This window comes from Kogia breviceps, chromosome 4 (genome assembly GCF_026419965.1).
Source record: "Kogia breviceps isolate mKogBre1 chromosome 4, mKogBre1 haplotype 1, whole genome shotgun sequence".
Classification (NCBI taxonomy): Eukaryota; Metazoa; Chordata; class Mammalia; order Artiodactyla; family Physeteridae; genus Kogia; species Kogia breviceps.
The window spans coordinates 169499775-169526524 of NC_081313.1; the positions used below are offsets into that span (position 1 = coordinate 169499775).

Genomic DNA, 26750 nt, shown 5'->3' on the forward strand with positions numbered 1-26750 from the left:
CCTCATTCTGGAAACAATAGGCTGTTCATTCATTCACTCATTCATTCATTCATGCTGGAATGCTGGAACTGCAAGGACACAGATGAGCCAAAACAAGCTGGAGCCTCTTCTCTGGAGCTTAAGGTCAAGTGTGAGAGCTAGATATTAGCCAGATGACAGCATACATAAAAGAAAATTATAACTGTAAGAAATGATATGAGTGCTGATCTATGCAGGGAGGTCTGGTAGGAGAAAGCAGTGGATGACATAGGTGGGTAGAAGAAACAGCAGCACAAACTCAGACACACACACACACACACACACACACAAGCAGTGGATGACATAGGTGGGTAGAAGAAACAGCAGCACAAACTCAGACACACACACACACACACACACACACACACACACAAGCAGTGGATGACATAGGTGGGTAGAAGAAACAGCAGCACAAACTCAGACACACACACACACACACACACACAAGCAGTGGATGACATAGGTGGGTAGAAGAAACAGCAGCACAAACTCAGACACACACACACACACACACACACACACACACACACCCCTCTAAAAGAAAACTGGTGAAAAAGAACTGTCCTCTCTGAAATGTACCAATTCCAGAGTACAGAAAGGAGGCCTTACCTGTGCTGGGCTCCCTCGACTCCTCGCCAAAGCCTTGCGTGTCCTTCTTTTTCCTACAAAGAGCAGACAGTGACCACTTTCAATAGGACAAACAGACCACTTAGTCCCCGGGCCCTGATCCCCAGCTCAGAGGGGAGTTCTAGCCCTACCGTTGGTTTGCTGTGTGACCTCTTTTGCGCGGTTCAGTGATGTTCCCTGGGCCACCCCTTGCCCAGTCAATCACAGCCATGCCTGCAGCCACCGACGGGGTGGAGAGAGTGGTTCGAGGGAGCCAGGTGCGGGGCTGCGGGTACAGATTAGGGCTAAGAGATTCTCGGGGGATGGGTCTGAGGCTTTCATGGGTGCGAGCAGAGGGATCCCGTGGGAACTGAGAGTCCGGAGTTCAAATCTCGACGGCGCGGAGAGTCACAAAAGGATGGACTCCGTTGGAGGCGGAACTTGGGGCTGGGACCTGGGGGCGGGGCCGGCGGCGTAGGGCGTGCTCACGCTCGCGAAGGCGGGGCTACGGGTCCCCCGGATGGAGCCACGATCCAACGCGGCCTACTCACAGCTTAAAGTTGAGCACCGCCCCGGCGTTCATCAACAGCGTCCTGCAGAGGGAGAATGCGGTTACCTGGATCGCCCCCACCCTGTCGGGCCCTCACGTCCCATCCTCTGGTCCCCCTAATTACCCAAACAGCAGGATGTCCCCGATCATTGTTACTGCCGGCGCGTCCGTCAGAACAGGAAGCGGAAACCTCGGGAAGGGAGGGGAGAGGAACACGAGCCGACCAATTTCGAAGCAGCTCTGGGGAGGGCTTGACCAATCAAAGACCAAGACAGGCAGGGTCCCGCCTTCTTCAGGCCAAGCCCCCTAAAGAAAAAGTGAGCGCAGCTTCTTGCTAGGAAGGCCTGCGGAGGGTAACCAAGAAAGGGCGGGGCGGAGGCATGACGTCACCTAGGGGCGGAGCCACCTGGGGCAGGGTTGGGTAACGGATTGGAAGCCTTTTGCGCATGCGTGAGAGACCAGCCAGCCAGAGCACTAGCACAGTAGCTTTCCCTTCTGCTGGGCTGGGCTCTCGGATGCGGCTTCTGGAGAAACGGTGCCCCCTGATCATTGAACTGCATAGGGGAATGAGTCCTGATGCAGTGGGCTCTACCGGGCATGGACGCCCCAACTGTTGTACTCCAAAAGGGCCTCCTCCTGGGCCCCACGGAAGGCGGGACCTCCACTAGGCAGGCACTACCTGGGGCGGGGGTCCCGACTGAGCGGTTCCCTCGGAGGACGGGATTCCTTGCGCGGCACAGAAGTCATGATTTACAGAGGGCTGGGATCATGACGGCTCGATAGAAGACGGGGGTTCTGACCGAATGGACCCTATGGGACACGGGAGTATGGGGTTCACAACTGATCTGGTCCCACGGCGGATGGAGGTCCGGATCCAAGGGCTCCACAGAGGACGTGGGTCCTGATCAGTCCCACAGGAACGCGGTCCTGAATGGTCCGTCCCGCCTGGGTGGGCTCCGTGAGGAACGGATCCTGCCCCCCTCCAAGGACAGATCCCCTGTCCAACTCACACTCCACGGGGACCCCGTACCCCGCCTGGCTGGGCTGAATGGGGTCGCGATGGCCCGAGGGACAGTGTGGGACATTGGACCGACCGGCCTCCAAGGGACTGGAGGGTCCCACCACCCGCCCCAAGGCCAGCCAGCGGTCGCCCCTCCTCTCCCGCGGGGGCAGGGTTGGGGGCGGCGCCTGGAGGGCGGGGGCGGGTCCAGTGGGGGGGGCGCAGTTGCAGGCGACTGGACTCACCGGGCCGGGGGCTGGGGTGGGACCCGGCGGGCGCCATGGAGCTGCTCTCGGCGCTGAGCCTGGGCGAGCTTGCGCTCAGCTTCTCGCGGGTGCCCCTCTTTCCTGTCTTCGACCTTAGCTACTTCATCGTCTCCATTCTCTACCTCAAGTATGAGCCAGGTGAGCCAGGGCCGGAGGCTGGAGAGGACTGGCATTGCGGGGCGGGGGACGGCGGTAAACCCCGGGGTCTGGAGGAGGGGAAAGGCCTGAATCGTGGGGGAACAGTCCCAGGGACCGGTTTGGGGTCCGATCATGGGGTTCTCCCATACGGGGCCGGACAGAGGGGAGAGAGAAGAGAGAGGGCAAGGAGAGAAGCTCTCCTGAGATTGTGGCACTGGGGGAAGGGAAGCAGATGCAGGCTGGAGAAAAGGAAAGGAACGTGATTGCTCAGAGGAGGGGAAACAGGTGCTGGGGAGGATGCAGAGAGAGAAGGTCAGGGGTCCGAGCAGGGTACGGTCGCAGGAACTTGGGCGAGGGGCGTAGGTTGTGGTGAGGGCGCAGGCGGGTCGGCTCTGCTGGCTCGGCCAGACGTCCTGGCTGCCCGCAGCCGTGACCTCCCTCCTTGCCCTTGGAGCGGGGAGCCAGAACGGCAGCTGAGTGTCTATATAAGGGCCGGCAGTGCTGGGAGCTGTGATCAGGTTCAGAGAAAGTGACACCGGTGCCTCTTCCCCGCTGTGGCCCTGGGGCAACCTCCTCTCCCTTTCCCTGGGCCAAGGCTCTGCTGGATCTCGGAGCCCAGAGGGAATTCTTCCAGGTCTGGTCCGGATCCTTTTCACTTACTGAGCAGTACCGGCCCTAGGGCAGGATGATTTGGGGTCAGCCTCCTCCCACCAGCTCTAGACCCTCATGGAGAATCGCTGGGGGGAAAACCCAGCTTCTTGGATTGTTTTGTTTTTTTTTTTTTTTGAACCATTTTTTTAAATGATGGTAAATGGCTTCCTTAGAATGCATTCTATTTTTATACAAGGTTCAGGGAGTGTTTCTTGTTTATCTCCTAGTATTTTAATAATTCTAGCACACCAGCAAACTAAATGGACAGTAGAATTTAGCTTTAGAAAAAAGACCAATCACCCGAAACTTTGTGATCTTTTCTCACACTTAGATGTAAATTATCACTATATTCTCTGGAAATAGCTTTTTTAAAGATGATAAAAATAGGTGCTTGTGTATATTTAAAAAAGAAAGAAAGAAAGAAAAACAAACAAACTGAAAAGCCCAAAGGAAAAAGGGGATAGTTACAGTTGACATGGTGGCCACCATTCCAGACCTCACTTCTCTGCATTTATACCCCTGTAGTTACAGATGTAAATGCACAGTCTTATGCAAATAAGATCATACTCTGCCTGGCAAGTGTTTTTGTTCCATTTTATTTTAGCTTGTCCACATGCCAGAGTCTATTTCTTTAAAGGCTCTTCTGAAAAGCAGTTACTTTGCAAAGCAAAATAAGCTTTGTGCCTGAACATGGAGCTGTATTTCCTGTCTGCAGATGAATTCCTGGTGGCTCAGGCCAGTCCCTTGGGCAAGTACAGAACCTAGCACACATTGGGAAATCGAAAATTGTGAAGGGCAGGAGCCCAGTAGGGATGTAGGACACAAGTCTCGGAAGGAAAGAGGTCTCTGGGCTGGCTGGGAGCATGCAGAGGGGTTGGGATATTTCTGCTGGAGTCACAGAGTAAATCACCTGAACTTGAAGTACTGCAGCCTGAAGGTTCCTGAAGGCTGAAAGGGTTCAGTGGTTCTGAACCCCAGCAGCACATTAGAGGCTCCTGGGGGTTCTTAAACCCCCATCTCATCTCCACTCCAGACCAATAGAATCAGAATATCTGGGATAGGGCCCTGACATGCTCATGTTTCAAGCTCCCCTCCCCCAAGGATGCTATATGCTGTCAAGGTTGAGAACCCCCTGCTCTGATCAACATTCAACTCCCTCCTTTCATAACTGGGGAAATAGGAAAAAAAGGCTAAGCTAATTTACATACACAATGAGCCTGTGGTCCCATGGCTGGTAGATGACAGCCTTGGGATTCGAACCCCGGTCCGCTTGATCCCAAGAATCACTGCGATTGCTCTGGGGTACTTGCCTACCCTTAGAAAAGGGAGGCATTGGACTTAGCTGTTAGTCGCCCAGTTTGGTATTCCTACTAAGCCTCTCTAAAAGTTTCTTCTCAGAATCCGTGTGCTGATTGCAGGACCAGTTACAGAATATGTGTGACCCCTTGTACAGAAATTAAGAATTTTGTGAACCTGAGAGCCAAGCTGGCTTTAAGGAATAATCTTCAAATTGGGAGTCAGTTCTGCTCTCACAGTGAGTAAACACCAGGCTGGTTGCTTTGCTTACATGAGCTTCAGTTTGCTCATCTGTGAAATGGGCTCATTGGTAAAAATAATCCTGGACTCCCTTTCCTGGCTATTGTGAAGATCTGTTGAGAACTTTGTCAGTAGTCAGATCTAAGGCACTTGTGAGAGGTAGTAGAATTATTTGTAAGGCATGGGGCAATGTGTTTTCCAGGATGCAGGAATTTTCTGGGTCAGGCTTTTGTGAGAATCCTGAATGAGGATGAAGCACAAAGTGTGGTTCTAAGGTGAACAGCATCTGTGGCCCCTGGTTAAGAAATGCAGAATGCCAGGCTCCCCACCAAGACCTGCTAAAACAGACTCTGCATTTGAACAAGATCCCTGCAAGCATACTAACATTTGAGAAATGATGGTCTAAAAGAGGCTGGAGCTCCTTAATAGGGCAGGGAGGGCCAGGTCTGGCTCACCTCTAGGACCTTGAGCTCTATGCAAGAAGGAAGAAAGAAGTCATGGATGCTGGCGGCATGATTGAAGGAATGAGTGAATGAATGATTAAATGACAATCCTGGCTACCGTAAGCCCTGACCCATGCAAAGAGCCTTCCAGACCAGTGGTTCTCAAGTGTGGCTACACATTAGAGTCACCTGGGGAGCTTTTAAGACTCTTGTTGTCCAGGTAGCACCCCTTCATCATTAGACTCAGAATAGCAGGGGGTGGTACCAGCATCAGTATTTTTTTAAGTTCCCCAGACGAGAACCGGCTCTGCACCAGTGTTTCCCAACCTCAACACTAATGACAGAGACAGATCATTCTCTGTGGCAGGGGCCGTCCTGTCAATTTCAGGATGTTTTGCAGCATCCTTGCCTCAGCCCACTAGTTGCCATGAGCACACCCCAGCTGTGACAATCAAAAATGTCCCCAGGGGGCTTCCCTGGTGGCGCAGTGGCCGTGGAGCGGCTGGGCCCGTGAGCCATGGCCGCTGAGCCTGCGCGTCCGGAGCCTGTGCTCCGCAATGGGAGAGGCCACAACAGTGAGAGGCCCGCGTACCGTGAAAAAAAAAAAAAAAAAAAAAAGGTCCCCAGGGAATTCCCTGGCGGTTCAGTGGTTGGGACTCTGCGCTCTCACTGCTGAGGGCCCGGATTCAATTCCTGGTCGGGGAAATAAGGTCCCACAAGCCATGTGGTGGGGCCATAAAAAAAAAGAAAAAGAAAAAAGTGAAAAAAAAATGTCCCCAGACATTGCTGGTGTCCCTGCGGGGGGACACACTTGCCCCCACTTAAGACTCATTGATCTAGACTGAGTCTCAAACCCTAATGCTTCCAAGGGCCAGGCAGGTCATATATGGAAAACAATAAGACAGCCAGGTGAGGACCGTCCCCAGGTGAGATCCAGCCATGTGCATCTCTCCCTGATTGGGGCTAGAACCAGCAGACCTAATTTTTCAAGGGAAGCTAGAAATGTGATTTGCAGCTCCCTATGTTTATATGTTAGCTATTTGAACATGTTTTTTCTTTTTTAAAATTAATAGTTTTTTAGAGCAGTTTAGATCCACAGCAAAGTTAAACTGAAAGTCGTTTCCATATACTTTGACTACCCACCCACATCAACCTCCCACACAGCCTCCACCACCATCAACATTCTGCACCAGAGTGGAAACATTTGCTATAGTCCATGAACAAACATTATTGTCAACACCATTATTGTCATATTACCATTATTATCAGGTATTATCAACATCATTATCAACTAAACTCTTCAGTTGACATAAGGGTTCCTTTGAGTTGTACATTTTATGGATTTTAACAAGCATATAATGACATGTATCCATCATTGTAGTATCATGCAGAATAGTTTCACTACCCTCAAGCTCTACCTACTCATGCCGCGCCCCCTTTTCCCTCCCCAAACCCCTGACAACCTCTGATCTTTTCACTGTCTCCATAGTTCTGCCTTTTCCAGAATGTCATAGAGTTGGAATCATACAGTATGTAGCCTTTTCAGACTGGCTTCTTTCACTTAGCAAGATACATTTAAAGCTCCCCTATGTCTTTTCGTGGCTTGGTAGCTCATTTCTTTTTAGTGCTGAATAATACTGCACGATACGGATGTTCCACGGTTTAATTATTCACCTATTGACAGACATGTTGGTTGCAGTTTGAACATTTAAAAAATACTGTGGGAGCCAAAGAGAACTGTTCCTTGATCTCTGGTTCGAACTATAAGCTTTTTGAGGGTTGGGGACTGCTCACCCTCCAGCCTTTTGAGGAGGGGCTGCTATTCCATTTTACAGTGGGGGAAACTGAGGAAGAGAGCTGAGCACAGAGGCTTGGGAGAGGGTGACTTGTCTTAGAGAAATTCTGGGAACACGCTTCCTATGTTTGGACCTCACACTAAATAGCGCAGGATGGCAGCAGTGCTAAAAGTGCCCTGGGGAACCTTCTGGCACTTCCTGGCCATCCACAGACAGGACACTGACCTCCAGAGAGGGAATGTTGTGGAGCCCATCACAGGTCAGAACGAGGGTCCTGATAGGGGTTTCTTCCTTCCTCCTTAGGCAGACCTGATTTTTATAAGTCCATCCACTAAAATTTCCACCCACGGGTACTTTCCATTTCAGTTCAGTTCCAGAAATAACTCTCATATAATTGTTAAACACTAAGCAATTTCTTTCCATCTTCACAGATGCCCTCTGAAATGAATGATAGCGCTGGGTGACCAACTCGCCCACATTCGCCCAAGACAAGCACCCAAAGTCCCAGAAACCCCTCAGCCCCAAGCAAACCAGGACAGTTGGTCACTGTAGACAGCATCCTCATTCTACACATGACTAAACTGAGGCCCAGATAGAGGAGTGAGCAACCAAACTCGCCCAATGAGAGGGGAGTGCTTTGGTGGCAAACCTGGAATTGAAACCCACGTTCTGCTGCTTCTTGGTGCTGCCCCAAGTACTCAGCAAGAGAAACCAAAAAGAAGCATGGCAAAGGGAAACAGCCAGCAGTCAGTTTCTTGACCACTGCCTTGCTGTGGATCCTTGGGGCAGGACATCCCCACCAGCCTCAGTCTTCTCATCTGTAGCAATGGGGAGACTCATCCCCTCCTTCTAGGGTCGCTGGGAGGGTATTGATAATGAAAAGAAGCTCACAGACATAGAAAACAAAATTGTCGTTGCCCAAGGAGAAGGGGGGCAGGGATAAAATAAGAGTATGGGAGTAACAGATACACACTACTGTATATAAGTAAACAACAAAGGTTTACTGTATAGCACAGGGAACTATATTCAATATCTTGTAATAACCTATAATGGAAAAGAATCTGAAAAAGTATACACACACGTATAACTGAATCACTTTGCGGTACACCTGAAATTAACACAATATTGTAAATCAACTAAACTTCAATTTTTTATTTTATTTATTTATTTGACCACACCACGCAGCTTGTGGGATCTTAGTTCCCCAACCAGGGATCGAACCCAGGCCCTTGGCAGTGAAAACACGGAGTCCTAACCACTGGACCACCAGGAAATTCCCTTCAATTAAAAAAAATGCATAATGATGATAATACACAGAGCATTGAATCATCAGTATAACTTGGTGGAGGAAGTGCTTTCATTCTCCCTTTGACAACAGGAAACAGGCTTGGGGGGGGCAGGGGCATTTATTTGCCCAAAGCCACGCCAGAGTGAGCAGCAGAGCAAAAACCAGGTGTGTGACTCTTCTATGAGGCCTCACCCATAGTGAGGAGCCTACTTTGTTCCCGCAAAACCCAGGCTCCCAGCCCCAACCCCACCCTCCCTGGCCTTATGGTCCCAGAGGGCACAAGAAAGACCCTGGAAAGAATTCAACCCCTGGGGGTTATTTTTAGTTGCAGAGGTATCCATTTCTGCAAAACATGGTTGCCTCACCTGACCCGGCCCTTGTAGGACCCACCAGCTGCTCGAAAGGATTAACTCTCAGCTGGCGGCGTTTTAAATAGCTGCTCCAGAGGAGAGAAGAGGGCATTCGGCTTCATAATGGAGGAACTTGGTAGATGTTGAGACTTAGGATAACCTCGAGGGCGGGGAGAAGATGCGCTTTGGGCTTGTGACTCCAGGGTGAGATTGAGGAGGGAAAATTTGATTCCAACCTCTACTAGGAGTTGGGCAAAGAAGGGATTAGGGTTCCCACCTGACAGAAGGAAAGAGCTGGAGAAAGAAAAAAATGATTTGTCCAAGAACATGTGGTTAGTCAATGGGGGTGGTAAAGAGAAAGGGAAGAGTGTTGCTGACTTACTCTGAAACAACTTTTATGAGACATGTTTCCTGATTATAAAATGTATATGCAAGAAAATGGATAAATAACTTGCAATCTGTTCCTATGGTGGAATACTATGCAGCAGTGAAAATGAATATTACCCTTGAAAATATTGTGCTCAGTGAAAGAAGCTAGATGCGAAAGGCCATGTCTTATGATCCCACCTATATGTAATGTATGAGTTCAAGAATATTTTTTTTATCACTTCAAAAGGAAGCCCTCTCCCTATTAGCAGTCACTCCCCAGTCCCCCCTCCCCCAGTCCCTGGCAACCACTAATCTGCTTTCTGTCTCTAATGGATTTGCCTGTCCTGGACATTTCATAACAATGGGATCATACATTAATGTGGCCTTTTGTCTTTGGCTTCTTTCACTTAGCATGTTTTTGAGGTTCATCATGTTGTATAGCATGTATCAGAACTTCATTCCTCTTTAAGGCTGACTTGTATTCCACTGTGTGGATGGGCCACATTTAGTTTATCCATTCATCTGTTGATGGACATTTAGGTTATTTCCACCTTTTGGCAATTGTGACCAGTGCTGCTGTGAACATGAGCATGAATCTTCCAGAACCTAGTGGTGGGTTCTTGTGCATAGGGCAGCATGGTACCATGCTGCCTACCCTAGGCTATGAGACCGGAGTCCTGTTCCTGGACCCCCATCCACAGCCATCAGAGAGGGGGCAGGCAGTGAGGGGCCCACGAGGGGGCTTGGTACAGACTGTGGAGCCTAGTGTGATGAGGTGGGAGAGCACCCCAAGTCCTTCTTGCTTATCAGCTTTAAGGGACCCTTGTTTTTTTTGCAGTTATGGTGATTAAATATTTCAAACATACAGAATAACTATCCCCACTGATACCTTCGTACTCTCTACACAGACTTACCAGATGTGAATGTAGATTTGCTTCAGATCTGTTTTGTTTTGTTTTGTTTTTTTGTGGTACGCGGGCCTCTCACTGTTGTGGCCTCTCCCGTTGCGGAACACAGGCTCCAGACGCGCAGGCTCAGCAGCCATGGCTCACGGGCCCAGCCGCTCCACGGCATATGGCATCTTCCTGGACCGGGACATGAACCCGTGTCCCCTGCGTTGGCAGGCGGACTCTCAACCACTGCGCCACCAGGGAAGTCCCAGATCTGTTTGTTTTCGTTGTTTTTTTTTTAAAGAAGTAGTGGCAGGCAGAGCCAACCCCATCTGTTCCTTTCCCTCCCTTTCTAGATGTGACCACTGCCCTAAAGGCAGCCTATATTCTTCCCATGCCTGTATGTATACCTTTACCACTGTTTATATATCTATGAACTGCATGGAGCATTTTGTGTTGTTTTACATATATACATAAAATATACATAAACATATCATTTTGCAATCTAACCTTTTCACTCGGCAATACGTTATGGGATTTATCCATGTTGATACATCTAGAGCAGGGGTTCTCAGCCAGAAGGGAATTTGTCCTCAGGGGATACTTGGTAATATCTGGAGACATTTTTGGTTGTCACAACCAGGGTGGGGGTGGGCTACTAGCCTCCAATGAGTGGAGGCCAGGGATGCTGCTTGACATGCTGCAGTGCACAGGATGGCCCCCACTGCAGCAGAGAATGATTCTGCCCCATACATCACCAGTGCTGAGGGTGAGGAGCCTGGATCTGGATCTAATTCATTTTAAAATATCTCCTCTGCAATATTCCATTTTGTGTGACTCTACTCCCTCTACCAAGAAACAGTAGACTCCACTTTTCTCCTGTTGTAACAGTATGGCAGTGAAATCTGCCTCCCCATGTCTCTTTGCCCACATGCACTAGTTTCTTTTTTTTTTTTTAACGTCTTTATTTGAGTGTAACTGTTTTACAATAGTGTGTTAGTTTCTCCTTTACAACAATGTGAATCAGTTATACATATACATATGTTCCCATATCTTTTCCCTCTTGCATCACCCTCCCTCCCACTCTCCCTATCCCACCCCTCTAGGTGGTCACAAAGCACAGAGGTGAACTCCCTGTGCTATGCAGCAGCTTCCCACTAGCTATCTAATTTACATTTGGTAGTGTGTATATGTCCCTGCCACTCTCTCACTTCGTCACAGCTTACCCTTCCCTCTCCCCATATCCTCAAGTCCATGCTCTAGTAGGTCTGTGTTTTATTCCCGTCCTACCACTAATCTCTTCATGACATTATTTTTTCTTAGATTCCATATATATGTGTTAGCATACAGTATTTGTTTTTCTCCTTCTGACTTACTTCACTCTGTATGACAGACTCCAGGTCTATCCACCTCATTACAAATAACTCAGTTTCATTTCTTTTTATGGCACTAGTTTCTTTTGAGCAAATAGCGAGGAGCAGAATTGCTGGGGCACAGGCGACTCACAGCTTCCAGCTTCCTCAGTATTGTCAAATTGCCTCCAAGCTGGTTATGCCTATTGACCCTCCCAACTGTGTGTATACAAGGGAAACCTGGGCTTTTTCCCTCTGGAGGAGGGGCAGATAGTCCTCTCCCCACTTCTCTGTGAGGTTGACTGATTTGAGAAGAAGGCAGCTCCCTCTATGGAGTACAGTGGACTTCATGTCTCTTTTCCCCAACATGGGCTTAGAACATTGGACATCAAACCCAGGAAAGAGGCTTGGATGCCATTTTGAAAGGTGTGGGGTCTGTGTGGCCCTGGCTTGGTCACTTGCTTTGCTGGATATCCAGCCCATGCCGACCTGACCAGGGTATCTGTCATCGAGTGCCCCTTAGCTCTTAGGTTTCCTCTCTCCTCCCCCTTCCACCTTCTCCCATGCTCTCCCTTTGCCTGGATCATCTTCACCCCTCCACCCCCATCCTCTAGGAAATCCCTGCGCATTGTTCAGATCTCAGTTTAAGTGACACTTCCTAAATGAAGTCTGACCTCCTCAGCTAGGACAGTTCACCAGTTAAACCCTTCAAAGCACCATGTGTCTCTCCCTTATGAGGTTTAACCTTCATTTGTGGGATTATTTAACCACATTGCCTCTCTACCACACTATGGGCCCCACAAAGGTAATGCCTGAATCACCTCTTGCTTATTGCTGCATCCCCAGTGCCTAGCAAGAGCCCAGCACATGGTCAGAGCTCAAAAATACTCACTGAATGCCTGGGTGATCTTGGGTAAGCCATTGACCTTGGGGAGACTCTGTTGCCTCATCTGTCAGATGCTATGTTAATTTCCTAGGGCTGCCATAACAAATGACCACAAACTAGAGGGCTTAGAACAACAGAAATTTATTCTCCACAGTTCTGAAGGCCAGAGTTCAAAGTCAAGGTGTCTGGTTCCTTCTGGAGGCTCTAGGGGAGGATGCTTCCATGCCTCTTTCCTGGTTTCTGGTGTCTTCCAGCAATCCTTGGCATTCCTTGGCTTATACATACATTACTCCAGTCTTTGATTCTGTCTTCATATGGCCATCTGTATGAATTTCCTTTGGCTGCCATAATGAAGTACCACAAACTGGGTGGCTTAAAACAGAAATGTATTGTCTCACAGTTCTGGAAGCTAGAAATCCAAAATCAAGGTGTCAGCAGGGCCATGTTCTCTCTGGTGGTTCTAGGAAGGAATCTTTCTATGCCTCTTCCTAGCTTCTGGAGGTGGCTAGCATCCTTGGGGTTCCATGGCTTGTAGATGCATCACTACAGTCTCTACCTCCTTGTTTATATGGCCTTCTTCCCTGTGATCTGTCTCCTCTTATAAGGAACACCAGACATTGGATTAAGGCCCACCTAATGACCTCATCTTAATGTAATTACATCTGCAAAGACCCTATTTCCAAATAAGGTCACATTCACAGATACCAAGGGTTAGGACTTAAACATATCTCCTTGTGATTTCAACTTACAACACCTTCTTCTTTGTGTGTCTCCTTTTTTTGTCTTTTATAAGAACACTCTCATTGGATTCAGGACATACCCAGATGCTCCAGGATGATCTCATCTCGAAATCCTTACCTTATTTGCATCTGCAAAGACCCTATTCCAAATAAGGCTCTGATGGACATGAATTCGGGGGGGGGGGAGTACCTCCTATAACTCACTATAGGCAGGGATATTGATCCTTACATTACCTGTGGTTGAAAGCCTGGGCTCTGACGCTGAAGGCTTGAGGATGGTGTGAAGGTATGTAGTTGCCTGGGACACAATAGTAACTCAATTTAAAAAAAAAGAAGTAACTCAATAAATACAGGGAGCAGGGGAAGTTGTTGTTATAATGTAACCAAAAGTGCCCAACACAACCTCAGTGCCTAAGAGTGTTCAGTCCACATTTGCTAGAATGTAACCTCCATGTGGACAGTTCTTTCACTAACAGTTATTTATTGAGTAACTACCATGTATCAGGCACAGTAAGCACACCGGATCAGGGGAAGGGGGTGGTTCAGCAGCAGATAAGACTGATAAGGTCCCTGTACTCACGGAAGGATTAAGATCAAGTCAACTTGTTGAGTGTATCAATAGTATATACAGGTATTTATGTCAATAGCTTCACACTTAGTACACAGCATAAAGAGGCCAAGCATTCAGATTTGACAATTTAGAGACAAAAGGCATCCAATCTCTAGAAACAAAGAGAAACTTTCCCCCCAAACTCCCAAAACCTGAACTAATTATTTCTTTTGACTAGCCTTTTGACTAATAGATTACATATTGTAAGCTTGTCATCTCACATCCACATTGAGTAGAGTTTTCATTGGATTAAGTAAATTGTTTATGAAAAAGAGGCACTGGGGAATACTACTTGGCCATAAAAAAGAATGAAATAATGCCATTTTCAGCAACATGGATGGACCTAGAGATGATCATACTAAGTGAAGTAAGTCAGAATGAGAAAGACAAATACCATATGATATCACTTATATGTAGAATCTAAAATATGACACAAATGAACTTATCTACAAAACAGAAAAAGACAGACGTAGAGAACAGACTTGTGCTTGGCGGGGTGGGGGTAGGGAAGGAGTGGGAGTTTGGGATTAACAGACGCAAACTGTTATATATAGGATGATAAACAGCAAGGTCCTACTGTATAGCATATATAGCACAGGGAAGTATATTCAATATCCTGTGATAAACCATGATGGGAAAGAATATGAAAAATAATGTTTATATATGTATAACTGAATCACTTTGCTGTATAGCAGAAATTAACACAATATGGTAAATCAACTATATAAAACTTAAAAAATAAAAAAATAGAGTCAGTGGTAGCAGCTCTGGCTGTGAGAGCTAAGTAGCTGTGTCTTATGACTTAATCCTAAATTCATTCTCTGGAAAATGAAACTAGTGGGGAGGGAAGGAATCAAGATGATGAAATAAGTCATCACACCAGGAGACACCCAGGTTCCAACTCAGGGGTGTGGCTGTAGAAGATTAGGACAATAGTAGCATAAAGATAGAACCTAACTATCTCAAAAGATTCAAAAGAATTTGTCCATTTCTTCCTTTTGAATCTTTTGAGATAGTTAGGTTCTATCTTTATGCTACTGTTGTCTTAAGATGCAGGTCTACTAGAGAATGGACTTGATGATACGGGGAGGGGGAAGGGTAAGCTGGGACAAAATGAGAGAGTGGCATGGACACATATATACTACCAAACGTAAAATATATAGCTAGTGGGAAGCAGCCACATAGCACAGGGAGATCAGCTCAGTGCTTTGTGACCACCTAGAGGGGTGGGATAGGGAGGGTGGGAGGGAGGGAGATGCAAGAGGGAAGAGATATGGGGACATATGTATATGTATAACTGATTCACTTTGTTATAAAGCAGAAACTGACACACCATTATAAAGCAATTATACTCTAATAAAGAAGTTTAAAAAAAAAGATTCAAAAGACTTAAGTGTGTAGTATAAAGTGTATTTGACTAATAGACATTAATCCTGTACCTCTAGTGTTTTCTGTAAACGTGTTTTTAAAGAACTAGACCCCCTGCCTTCATTTTAATTTGGGATCTTAAAATACAGTTTATCTTGAAAGAGTTTGACTCATAAGAAATTGCAAAAATGGGTTCTTTTTTTTTTTCCTGTGGCCATGCCACAGCTTGCAGGATCTTAATTCCCCAACCAGGGATTGAACCCTGGCAGTGAAAGTGCCGAGTCCTAACCTCTGGACCACCAGGGGATTCCCAGAAGTTGCAAAAATGGAGCAAAATTTCCAAGTCCCCTTCACCCAGCTTCCCCCAATGACAACATCTTACCTAATGGTAGCTCATTATTTAAACATGGAAATTGGCATCCGAATAATACCATTAACACCAACTACAGACTTTATTCAGCTGTTTTTACATGCACTTTAAAAAATATAGTCCTTTGAAATTTTATCACATGTGTAGATTGGAGTAACCACCACCACGATCAGGATACAGAATGGTTCTGACACTCCAAAGAAACTCCCCTGTGATGCCCCTCTATAGTTAGATCTTCCTTTGAACCCTAACCCCTGGTAACCACTGATCTGCTCTCTGTCACTCATCACTATGGTTTTGTCACTTGGAGAATGTTATATAAATGGAATCATATACAGTACGTAACCTTCTGAGATTGGCAGTTTTCGCTGAGTGTCACACCGTTGAGATCTGTCTGGGTTGTTTTGTGTATCCCTGGTTTATTCCTTTTTCATTACTGAGTAGTATTCCGTGGTACAGATGTACCATGGTTTGTTTATCCATTCACCCATTGAAGCCATTTGGGTTGTTTACAAATAAAGCTGCTATGAATATTTGCATGCACAACTGTGTGAATACCAGATTCTCCTTTTCAAACAAAATCTTATGCCAAATTCTGAGATGAAGCAGTAAATGAAGTTGTGCTCTGGTTGAAACAGGGGGGAAGACCCAGGACATACCTGCTTGGTTTCTCCTTTGCCCCTGCAAACCCTCACGGTTCCCAGGAACACAGTTTGAAAACCATTGCTCTTGGGAGCCCATCTTCTCAGACCATGGAGGTTTTGGGTTATCAAGGCTGCAGGATGTCAGGATATGGGCCAGTTCATTCCCCTATCTCTGTGGTGCTCAACTTTGTTGCACAAAGGAATTACCTAGGAGCATTAAAAAATCCACAAGCCCAGCCACATCCCACACCGACAAACCGAGACCCTCTGTGATGGGAAACAGGCATCAGGTGTTTGTAAAGTCCCCAGGTAACTGATGTACAGCCAAGTTGGAAACCAATGCACTGAGCCATCTTCCTTAGGTGTGGGGTCCCTATTTCTATTCGCTACATTAGTCCAGTCTTTTGCATTTTCTTGCCTTGGGTTTATAAGAAGACTCAATTTCGTATCATTTATGAATGTTTATCCTCAGTTGCAGAAACGATGAAATGTTACATTTTTTTCTCTGTTATCCTTTTATTTTTTAACAGCTTTATGGAGATGTAATTCATATACCACCCAATTCACCCATTTAAATCATCCCATTCGCTGGTTTTTAGTATATTCACAGAATTGTGCAACTATCTCCTCCAAGCTGGATCCTCTAGCTTTTACCCTCCCATCTCCCAAGTCCCGTCCAGCCCTAAGCAACAACTAATCTACTTTCTGTTATTCTATGTGAAAAATTGAATAACGTACCAAGACCAAAAATGGGGTGGAGTCCACGGAGTGGTGGGAGCCCAGAGTCGGGAGTGACTTGCTCAGTAGAGCAAGGAAGCCTTCCTGGAGGAAGTGACATTTGTGCTTGGCCATTTTTGCTTGTGTCTTTGTTCCTTCCATGCTGCTAGCATGGGATGCCCTCTCTCCCTCCTCACCCTGTTAGTATAATTCTACCTTCAAGGACTCCATTATCCAGCTTTGCTCATTGCTCTTTTTACACCGTTCCTCACATGTGGGCATGCCCTGCACTGTCCCCTTCAGTACCAATACCTGGTGACTTCCCTCTGCACTGATGGCTCTCCCCCAGCAAGATAGGGCTCTGGAGCCCTTCAGTTCCACCTTTCAAATTTCTTCTGTGCCTTCCTATCTGGGGCCAATCAAAGCTCTTTACCCAGCAAATGAACATTCTCCATAAGAGCACAACTTAACAACAGAAGGACAAACCAATTTTTAAAAAAATACACAAAAGACTTGAATAGACATTTCTCCAAAGAAGATATAGGAATGACCAATAAGCACATGAAAAAGTACTGAATATCACTAATCATTAGGGAAATGCAAATCAAAACCACAATGAGATATCACCTCATACCCATCAGCACAGCTATTCCTAAAAAACAGAAAACAACAAGTATTGCTGAGGGGTGGAAAGGTTGGAACACTTGTGCATTACTGATGGGAATGTAAAATGGGGCAGTTGCTGTGGAAAACAGTATGGAACTTTCTCAAAAAATTAGAAATGGAATTAACATTTGATCCAGCAATTCCACATCTGGAATATACCCAAAAGAATTGAAAGCAGGAACTCGTACAGATATTTGTACGTTCATGTTCTTAGCAGCACTATTCTCAATAACCAAAAGGTGTAAGCAACACAAATGTCCATTGATGGTTGAATGGATATGTAGAATGTGATAGATCCATCCAATGGAATATTATTCAGCCTTAAAAAGGAGAAAATTCTGACACATCTTATGACATGGATGAACTTTGAGGACATTATGCTAAGTGAAAGAATCCAGTCACAAAACAACAAATACTGTATGATTCCACTTACATGAGGTCTATAAAGTAGTCAAGTTCATAGAGACAGAAAGTAGAGTGGTAGACCTCAGGGACTGGAATGAGGGATGAATGGAGAGTTAGTGTTTTTTCTGGCTGCGTTGGGTCTTCGTTGCTGCACGTGGGCTACCTCTAGTTGCAGCGAGCGGGGTCTACTCTTCGTTTCAGTGCGCGGGCTTCTCATTGCGGTGGCTTCTCTTGTTGCGGAGCACCGGCTCTAGGTGCACGGGCTTCAGTAGTTGTGGCGCACGGGCTTATTTGCTCCATGGAATGTGGGATCTTCCCAGACCTAGGCTTGAACCTGTGTCCCCTGCATTGGCAGGCGGATTCTTAACCACTGCGCCACCAGGGAAGTCTGAGTTAGTCTTTAATGGGGACAGAGTTTCAGTTTTGCAAGGTGAAAAGCTCTGGAGATGGATGATGGGGATGGTTGCACAATAACATGAATGTGCTTAATGCCACTGAACTGTACATTTTAAATGGTTAGAGTGGTACATTTTATCTATATTTTACCACGCACACAAAATTTTTTTAAATAAAAGTACAGGTATAAGCTTATAGGGATCTTGGCATCAGCCCAAGGCAGGAGTAGCTGCGTCAAAGCTTTCCCAACTGCATGTTGTCCTCTCTCTTCAAGCTTCAGTCTCCTCACGGGGATAATAAGAGTGATCACTTGGCTGCAGTTATCAATGAAGATTTAATGTCCTTCCTATAAGTGCTAAACCCAGTGTCTGAGACCTGGGAATGCTTGCTAAATGTGAGCTGGTGTTATTGTTATTGCCCCCTCTCTGAGCTTCGAGGAAAGAGCCCCAGCCTGGTTCTGCCTTCTCCCTGTGTGACCTCAGACATGTGTGCACCCTCTCTGAGCCTTGGTTCTTCCTCTGAAATGGGCAAACTGCAAGGCATTGGGTGGGCACTCTGTGAAGGCAGCTGAATTAGGATGAGCTGAACAGAGGGCATAAAGGGTGAAGCATGTCCCAGATGCCCTGGTGATGGTGGGGGATGCCCCATGCCCCTCAGGAGCAGTCGAGCTCTCCCAGCGCCACCCCATGGCATCCTGGCTGTGTGCCATGCTGCATTGCTTTGGGAGTTACATCCTGGCTGATCTGCTGCTCGGGGAGCCCCTGGTCGACTACTTCAGCAACAACTCCAGCATCCTACTGGCCTCAGCAGTCTGGTAAGCATCACTGGTCTGGCGGGATGTGGGAGGGCAGAGCAGGCGGGCAGGGTGACACTGCCACCTGGGAGTGGGGAGGCGGGAGGTTGGAGGAACTAGGACCCACCAGCGCAACCTCCACAGTGGTCCTGACCCACCACTTTCCACTGCCTAGCTGTCCTAAGCCCGGCAAGTGAGAGCGAGGGTCTGGACACAACCTCATCTCCGAGGGGCCCCAGGGTCTGTCTCCCTCTGAGGCTTGGCATTCTCTCCCCAAAGGTACTTGATTTTCTTCTGCCCCTTGGACCTCTTTTACAAGTGTGTCTGCTTCCTGCCGGTGAAACTTATCTTCGTGGCCATGAAGGAGGTGGTGAGGGTCCGCAAGATCGCCGTGGGCATCCATCACGCCCATCACCACTACCACCACGGGTGGTTCGTCATGATCGCCACTGGCTGGGTCAAAGGTAAACAGGACCATGATGAGAACAATGGAAAAGCACCCCAGTTGAGAACCCCTGCTCGGTGGGACATTTTGAGCACCCCAGCGGGCACAGCCATTTGCTCCGGGCTAAGGGATGTCAGGACGGCTGCAGGAGTCCAGCCTCCTCCTCAGCAGACACCTTTAGGGTAAATGAGAAGATTCTTCCAGAAATTTAACTATCAAAGGTAAATAGGACAACGAAGCAATGAGAGCTGATGTCTCTAGAGCAGGATTTCTCAACTGTGGCCCTACTGACATTTGGGGCTGGACCGTTCTCTGTGGTGGAGCCCATCCTGTGCATCGTAGGATGTTGAGCAGCGTCCCTGGCCCCCACCCACTAGATGCCTGTAGCACCTACCAGTGTGACAACCTAAAATGTCTCCAGACGTTGCCAGATGCCTCCTAGAGAGGAAATCATACCCCTGTAACTACAGAGGTTCTTAAGCTTTGTGGACTACAGCCCTTTTATCAGCCCAGTAAAGCCTACAGACCCTTTTATGTTTTTTAAATGCATAAAGTAAAATATATAGGAGAATAAAGAAAGCCTATTATTTTAAAGTAGTTATAAAATTTTTTAAAAAATATGCTGTAGTAGCTTTATCCATCTTTACTAGTGATTAAATAGCAGACCTTACAGTGGCTCCTAATGACTCTCAGACTTTTGAAGTGGTGTTGAACACAAATGATATTTTGAAACCACCATCTGCAACAATGGGAATGTGAAAAGAAACACATACATGAATTCTGTTGGTGACAGAATCACAGACTTGCAAATCCTGCTGAGGTAACTGCCTCCCTTCGTGATGGAAGGAAAGGCTGGATTTCAGCGAGGGATGTGAAGATGAAGATGTAATTGTTTCCTGTCTGGGTTCATAGACTCCAGGCTAAGATCCCTGACCCAGGGCAAGTTTTGAGTTGAGGCCTTTGTGCATCTTTTCTCATTTGATCCTTAAGGCTCTCCTTTAGGAGAAGGCTAACATCATCTCTTTTTACAGAAGAGGGAAATGAAATGACATGCCCAAGGTCACATGGCTATGGGGGCACAGCTGGGTTTGACTCCAAGTCTTCTGAATTCAACATCCACGTTCCTAACAACTTTGGAGCCCTCCTTTTTATCCTCCTCCATTTATGCTAAGAGGTAGACCAAGATAGACTTTGAGACAAAAAAAATATTCCTAAAAATATAGAGGGACAGTTTATAATGTTGGGTCACCCCACTAAGAAGATATAACCATTATAAACATATATGCACCTAGAAACAGAGCACCAAAATACATAAAGCAAAAATCGAGGGAAGTTAAAGGAGAAATAGATAATTCAACAGTAACAGTTGCAGTGGTGGACCAAGGAGTAAAAGGAAGTCAGGGAAAGAAGGCTTGAGAAGGTGCTAAACACCACTGGGCACCGAATCCCTGCTTCCTGCTCACCCAAGTGGGTACCCCCAAAATGCCTGGGTCTAGAATCATCATCCATTGAGTCACAGTATCCTCAGTACCACTGACATTTAGGGCTGGATCATGCTCTTTGGTGGGAGCTGTCCTGTGCATTATAGGGTGTTGAGGAGCATCCCTAGCTTCAACCCATTAGTTGCCAGTAGCAGCCCCCTCCCCAGCTGTGACAACCAAAAACGTCTACAGATATTGCCAAAAGCCTCCTTGGGGGCAAAATCATCCAAGATGCAAACCCCTGGTCCAGTGGTGCATATCAGGCATCCCAGTTAGCACAACCACTCCTGGAGTGGGTGTCCAAGCCTCTTTAGCCAATACCTTTGGGGTAAATGGGAAGATTCTTCTAGAAACTTAACCAGAAATCTTGACGTGGGTCTCATTCTCTCTCCAGGAAGCCTGTACTACAGAGCAAATTCCCCAGGGGTATGACATGCCTTCCAGAGGGCAAGTGGCTTGAAAAAGGTTGAAATCTCAGAACCCAGAGAGAAGAGAGGCTGGGGGTGGGGAGCCCTCTGGAAGCCTCATGCACAGCTCAGGGTCCTGGATTGGGAGCATCAGGGCAGACAACCCAGATTTGTCCAAGACATACTTTGCAGGTGGGATATGACCTCGATTAATTCATGCTGGTTTTGCTCCAAATGTGCTGTGTGACCCTCAGCAAGACTGTCCCCTCTCTGGGCCGCAGTTCCCCCACCTGCAACTGATGATCATACACCCCAGGCTCAGTATCCCTCTGAATCAGACTCCAGAAGCAAAGAAGCTGCTTCCTGGGGAATTCAGCCAAGAAGAGCAGGGAGCTGGAGGTGGCGGGCTTGTTTAGAAGTACCCTGTCCCATAGGCTCTGGTGTCGCCCTCATGTCCAACTTTGAGCAGCTGCTCCGAGGGGTCTGGAAGCCAGAGACCAACGAGATTCTGCACATGTCCTTGTGAGTATCCCATCCTCCCTATTCCCTGGGCCTGACCATGGGTTGGATACTCCTGGTGACTTGGAAGTCTCAGCCCCTGATTCTCCTTCCAGAAGCTTCCAGAGACCATAGATGGGGGACCCCGGAGGTAGAGCCCTAACACTACCTAGGGGGCAGGGGAAGGCAACGTGGCAGGGTGATGAGACACTTGATTTGGGTTTTGAAGAGTGAGTAAGAGTTTTCTGGCAAAGAGGGAGCTTCTGGACAGAGGTCAGCACCTCTGCCAACTATCAAGTCAGAGAAGAGGAACGATTCTGCCTGGTTCTGCATTTTGGGTACAGATTGTGGGTGGGAAGTGAGGGATTCACGGTGTAGAACACAGAGTGTGGGTGAGCAGTGTGGCTGGGGCTAAGTGGGGAACATTGGGCAGGGCCAGATGGCAACAGACAGGACTCAACCCAGGACCCCATAGGGCATTTAGCCTAATACATTTTTAAAAGACCTAAAGGTTCAAGCTAGTTAAGTTTTCTCCCAATCTACAATAAAGCTGTTGCCATTAAAATATGACAACATTAAAAGGCTCACCCATATGCCAGTGAAAACTATCTCCCATTTCATATGTTGGAAAACATAACTTTAACTCACTTTATCCCCATGAGAGGTCTGTTCCCACACTCAGTTCATGGACAGGGAAATGGAGGCTCAGACCGTTGTGTCCCTTGCTACTAAGAGGGCAAGTGGCTTCCCCTCTCAGATTCTATTTCTGCCTCATCAGCTGAGTGTGAAGGCTCCATCACACACATAACCCTCTGACCCTGGTTCCTGGTGCGTGCTTTGGAAATATCAGGTTGAATTATCATCATTAAGTACGTGCAGTGAGCGACAGACATCAGAAACAGAAGTCACTGGTCTGTCTTCTGCAACAGGTCAAAATATCGGAAGCCTATTCTTCAAGGAAGAAAAGGAAAATTAAGAGGAACTGTGTGTTGTAATCCCACCTTCTGGGGGAGTGCACTGTTCAGGAGTCCCCAAGACCACCGTCAGGTTTGACAACTTGCTAGAAGGACCCATAGAACTTGGCCAAGCCATTATACTTAGGATTATAGTTTATTACAGATTAAAAATGGCAAAGGTAAAGACATGTGGGACAGCATCCAGGGAGAGACTAGGCGCAAGCTTCAAACAGTCCTCTCTCAGTGGAACTGTGTGGACAGCACCTGTCTCTCCCAGCATCCATGTGTGACTGTATGCGTTGAAGATTGTCAACCAGTAGTGCTCCCCTGAGCCCTGGTGTTCAGGGGCTTTGGTCACACAGACATAGCTGACTGCCTGCATGGCTGACCTCAGTCTCCAGTCCCTCCAGAGGTTCAGCTGATACCATGTGGCCCAAGACCCCACCCTAAATCACACCATTACCATCTGGTATGGCCCCAAATCCCCAGGTAAACAAAGACACTCCTATCAGGCAGGACATTCCCAGGGCTTAACGGATACCTTCCAGGAGCAGGGCAAAGGAGAGACCTCTTTGGGGGCCAAGATAGATAGCTCTTTACTGTACAGGGAGATACCCTGTCATCCATGTCACATGGGCACCTTTCCACCATGCACTCTGGAGAAGCTGGGGTGGGTGCTGGAACCAGCAGGGGTGGGCAGAGAAGGGGGCCTGGGACACTGGTACAGAGGCCTGAGCCATGCAGAACCTCGCAGTAACCACAGCTACCCCCTCCAGCCCCACCAAGGCCAGCCTGTACGGAGCCATCCTCTTTACCCTCCAGCAGACCCGCTGGCTCCCAGTGTCCAAAGCCAGCCTCATCTTCATCTTCACCATGTTCATGGTATCCTGTAAGGTAAGCCTTCCTGTCCTGATGCCGACCCAAACCTCCCAGGCTGAGGATAGGGAGCTTAGGCTCATAGCCTTGAGTGTCTGGGAAAAGGACAGCCCTAAGGTCAAGGGGTGGGGAGCTTGTCTGTAGGTTCATGCATGGGAGAAGGGTATGAGCAGATTAGTGTCCAGCAGGTGGGGATGGCGGTGAGCAGAACAAGGTCTCCCAGGCAGACGGCCCAGCATGGGCAAAGGCCAAGATGGGCGCAGGAGTGTACGGAGTCTGGAGTATCAGGGCCTTGTGCCTCGGGCATGGAGAGCGGGCTGGACCAGGAGTGGTGCTGGTCTGACCCTCAGGCCTTGAGTTAGGGTCACCCCCTACCCAGGAAAGGTCTTCTGGGGCCATGCACTCTTCCCTCCCCGTGGAGCTAAGGAGCTTCGCTGCTGGCTCCCCGGGAAGGGACCACAGGCCATCGCATAGGGAAAGGGAGTGAGCGACCCCAAGCCAAACAGCTTCTCTCTGAGCCCACGTGTGTGTGGGGGATACTCCTGGGGAAAAGGTGACCAACTGTCCCGGTGTGCCTGGGTTTTTAGCACTAAAATCTCGCATCCCAGAAAACCCAGGACACTTGGTCACCTTCTTAGGGGGTGCATGCAGCCAGAAGGCTGGGTCTGCGCTAACTCTGCCCTTCCCCTGGCTGACCTTCTCTCTCTTTCCCCTGCAACCCCCACTTTGCTTCTGCCTCATTCTCCCTCTGGCTCTCTCGCCTCTCCTGTCCCTCTGCCACACCACCTCAGGTGTTCCTGATGGCCACTCACTCCCACAGTTCCCCTTTTGATGTTCTGGAAGGCTACGTCTGCCCTGTGCTGTTTGGGTCGGCCTGGGGGAGCGACCATCACCATGACAACCACGGTGGATCCCAGGGCGGCAGTGGGCCCTCCTCGCACTCATCCCTGCCCACCAAGTCCAAGGAGGAGCTGAGTGAGGGCTCCAGGAAGAAAAAAACCAAGAAGGCAGATTAGAGGGCAGCCCTGGGGGCATTCAGGGCACCAAGGAGAGGACCCAGACCCAGGACCCCCCTCTCCAGGCCTCTACTTCGCCATCTACAAATTGGAGCCATTAGCCCCCCCTCCGGGGCTGATGCGGGGGTTAAATGAGATATGGCGGTGAAGGGCATTTGTAGGAAGGGGGGGGTCCCTTTCTCTTTCTGCCAGGTCCCCATAGTGTGACAACTTTTGGGGGGAGTTCACAGTAGCAGCTCCAGCCGGAAACCCTGGCAGTTATGTTCTTGGTTCTATTATTTCCTCTCTAAAATTACACCTTGACTCCAAAAGAATTTCAAGCCATGCTGAGGCTCATTCGTTTGACGGACGTTATACTAAGTGTCTGCTGTAAGGTAGCTGCTGTGATTTCCACGTCTCTTCTTGCCGACTTCTCCTGGGCATCCCTGGGCAAGTTGCCTCCTGCTCTGAGCCTTGCGTGCCCCATCTACATAGTGGCTCCTCACCCCATTCTGTATGCAAGGGCTGATGTGAGGCTGGACGTGGACCAGCTTTCTAAGCTCAGAAGCACAATGCAGTTAGGAGGGGAGGCCTTGGTGGATGTTCATCGTGCGTAAAAATGGCTTTGCATTTTAGATCTTTTGTGTTTGTGGGCTGGAGAACCCCACAAGTTACCTGGCACAAAGGAGGCCTTCAGGAGACATGTCTAAGCCAGACTTGAGAGCATGGAGGGCGGGGAAGCCTTGTTCTGATCCTTGGCTTCAGGTTGTTCCTAAACCAAAGAAATGCAGCTGGCTTGGCAGGTGTGTTCCAAGATCTGGCTCTGTCCAGGGGCTCCAAGAACTCACTGTTGGACCTGGCAAGCTCCATGAGACCTCCCTCATGCTGGCATCCTTCATTGCCACTCACTCAGTCATTCAACAAACACATGCCTACTATGTGCCAAACCTTGTGCTGCTGCTAGACAGGCTGGGAACTTGATTCAGGGTGCGCGAGGGGGATGGGAGCTGAGCGCCCCTCCTGGCTATCTTCATCTCAGCCTAGGTCACCGGGACATCAGAGAGGGGTAGGTAGGTTGGACATGGCCAGTCTCAGATGGGGTTGGGGCCCAGACCAGGCTAGCATGGGGCTGCCCTTTGCACACGGGTGCTCAGAGCATGCTCAGGGCATCAGCCTGCAGCTGTGTCAGAGCGGTGTGGGATTGTTGGGGTTCCAGGTGTTACCCAGCTATTGGGAAAGTGCCTTGATCTGGTGATGCCTGGGAGCTAGGTGGGTCCTGAGGCTGTAGGGCCCCCAGATTCCTCCTCTTGCATGTCCATCAAGGCTCAGCGTGAAGGGTCAGCAAATAAATTTGTTGTGAAAGAACCTTGATGGCTTGTCTGATTCATTCTTGCTCTTTTGGCCTCACGGCCCAATGGGAGTCCTGTGAACTTAGATACGCGTGGAGTTTCCAGGAGAATGAGGCTCATGGCAGCCCTTGCTCACCAGTGGGAGACAGAGGCGGTGGGTGAAGTCTGTGGGGCTTGGAGTTAAGCAGAAATGGGTTTGATCCTCACTCTGCCATTGACAGGTCATGGGGCTTCCCCTTCTCTAAGCCTGTTTGCTTCTTGGGAAAAAGAGGATGATGATTATCACTGCCCTTCAAAGACAGGTGGGAGGATTAGTGGGAGCGGTCGGAATTTGCAGCTAAGAGTCTGTGCAAAACCCTGTTAAGAGAATGAAAGTCAAGCCACAGACTGAGAGAAAAATCTTTGAAAATCACACATCTGGTAAAGGGATTGTATCCTGCATATGTAAGGAATTCTCAAGACTCAATAATAAGAAAACAGCTCAACTTAAAAAGGAGCAAAGGATTTGAGTGAACACTTTGTCATAGAGAATATACAGATGGCGTAGAAATAAGCACATGAAAGACGCTCAACATCCTTGGCCATTGGGGAAATGAGTGGGAAGACACCACTTCACACCCACTAGGAGAGCTAAGATTAAAGAGACTGACCATACTAAGTGCTGGTGAGGATGTGGAGCAACTGGAAATCTCATACATGGCAGGTGGGAATGTAAAACAGTGCAGCCACTTTGGAAGACAGTTTGGCAGTTTCTTCAAAAGTGTTGTATGACCCAGACATTCCACTCAGGTATTTGACCAAGAGAAATGAAAATATGGGTCCACACAAAGACATGGACATGGATGTTCATAGGAGCTTTGTTTGTAATAGCCCCAAACTAGAAACAGCAAACAAA

The 26750-nt window shown here is 48.1% G+C and overlaps 2 protein-coding genes across 3 annotated transcripts in view; one reads left to right on the forward strand and one right to left on the reverse strand.

The window, feature by feature from the left end:
- The window catches only part of SMIM7 (small integral membrane protein 7), a 15866-nt gene extending 13582 nt beyond the window's left edge, over positions 1-2284 (reverse strand). Inside the window, exons 1-4 of one of the 2 annotated variants that reach the window (XM_059062737.2) lie at positions 1854-2284; positions 1299-1364; positions 1176-1217; positions 628-680 (exon numbers count right to left, since the gene is read on the reverse strand). In XM_059062737.2, the coding sequence (XP_058918720.2) occupies positions 628-680; positions 1176-1217; positions 1299-1364; positions 1854-1921 (229 nt within the window). In that variant the 5' untranslated portion in view covers positions 1922-2284. Of the gene's footprint in view, positions 1-627; positions 681-1175; positions 1218-1298; positions 1365-1853 lie in introns of those variants that run through there. The other variant, XR_010840410.1, reaches the window with a different exon arrangement.
- On the forward strand, positions 1628-25871 carry TMEM38A (transmembrane protein 38A). The gene is made up of 6 exons (XM_059062730.2): positions 1628-2578; positions 18713-18869; positions 19128-19312; positions 21616-21703; positions 23412-23529; positions 24303-25871. Exons 1-6 carry the CDS (start codon positions 2455-2457, stop codon positions 24525-24527), a joined length of 897 nt encoding a protein of 298 aa, XP_058918713.1. The 5' UTR covers positions 1628-2454; the 3' UTR covers positions 24528-25871.
- Positions 25872-26750: the final 879 nt, after the last annotated feature.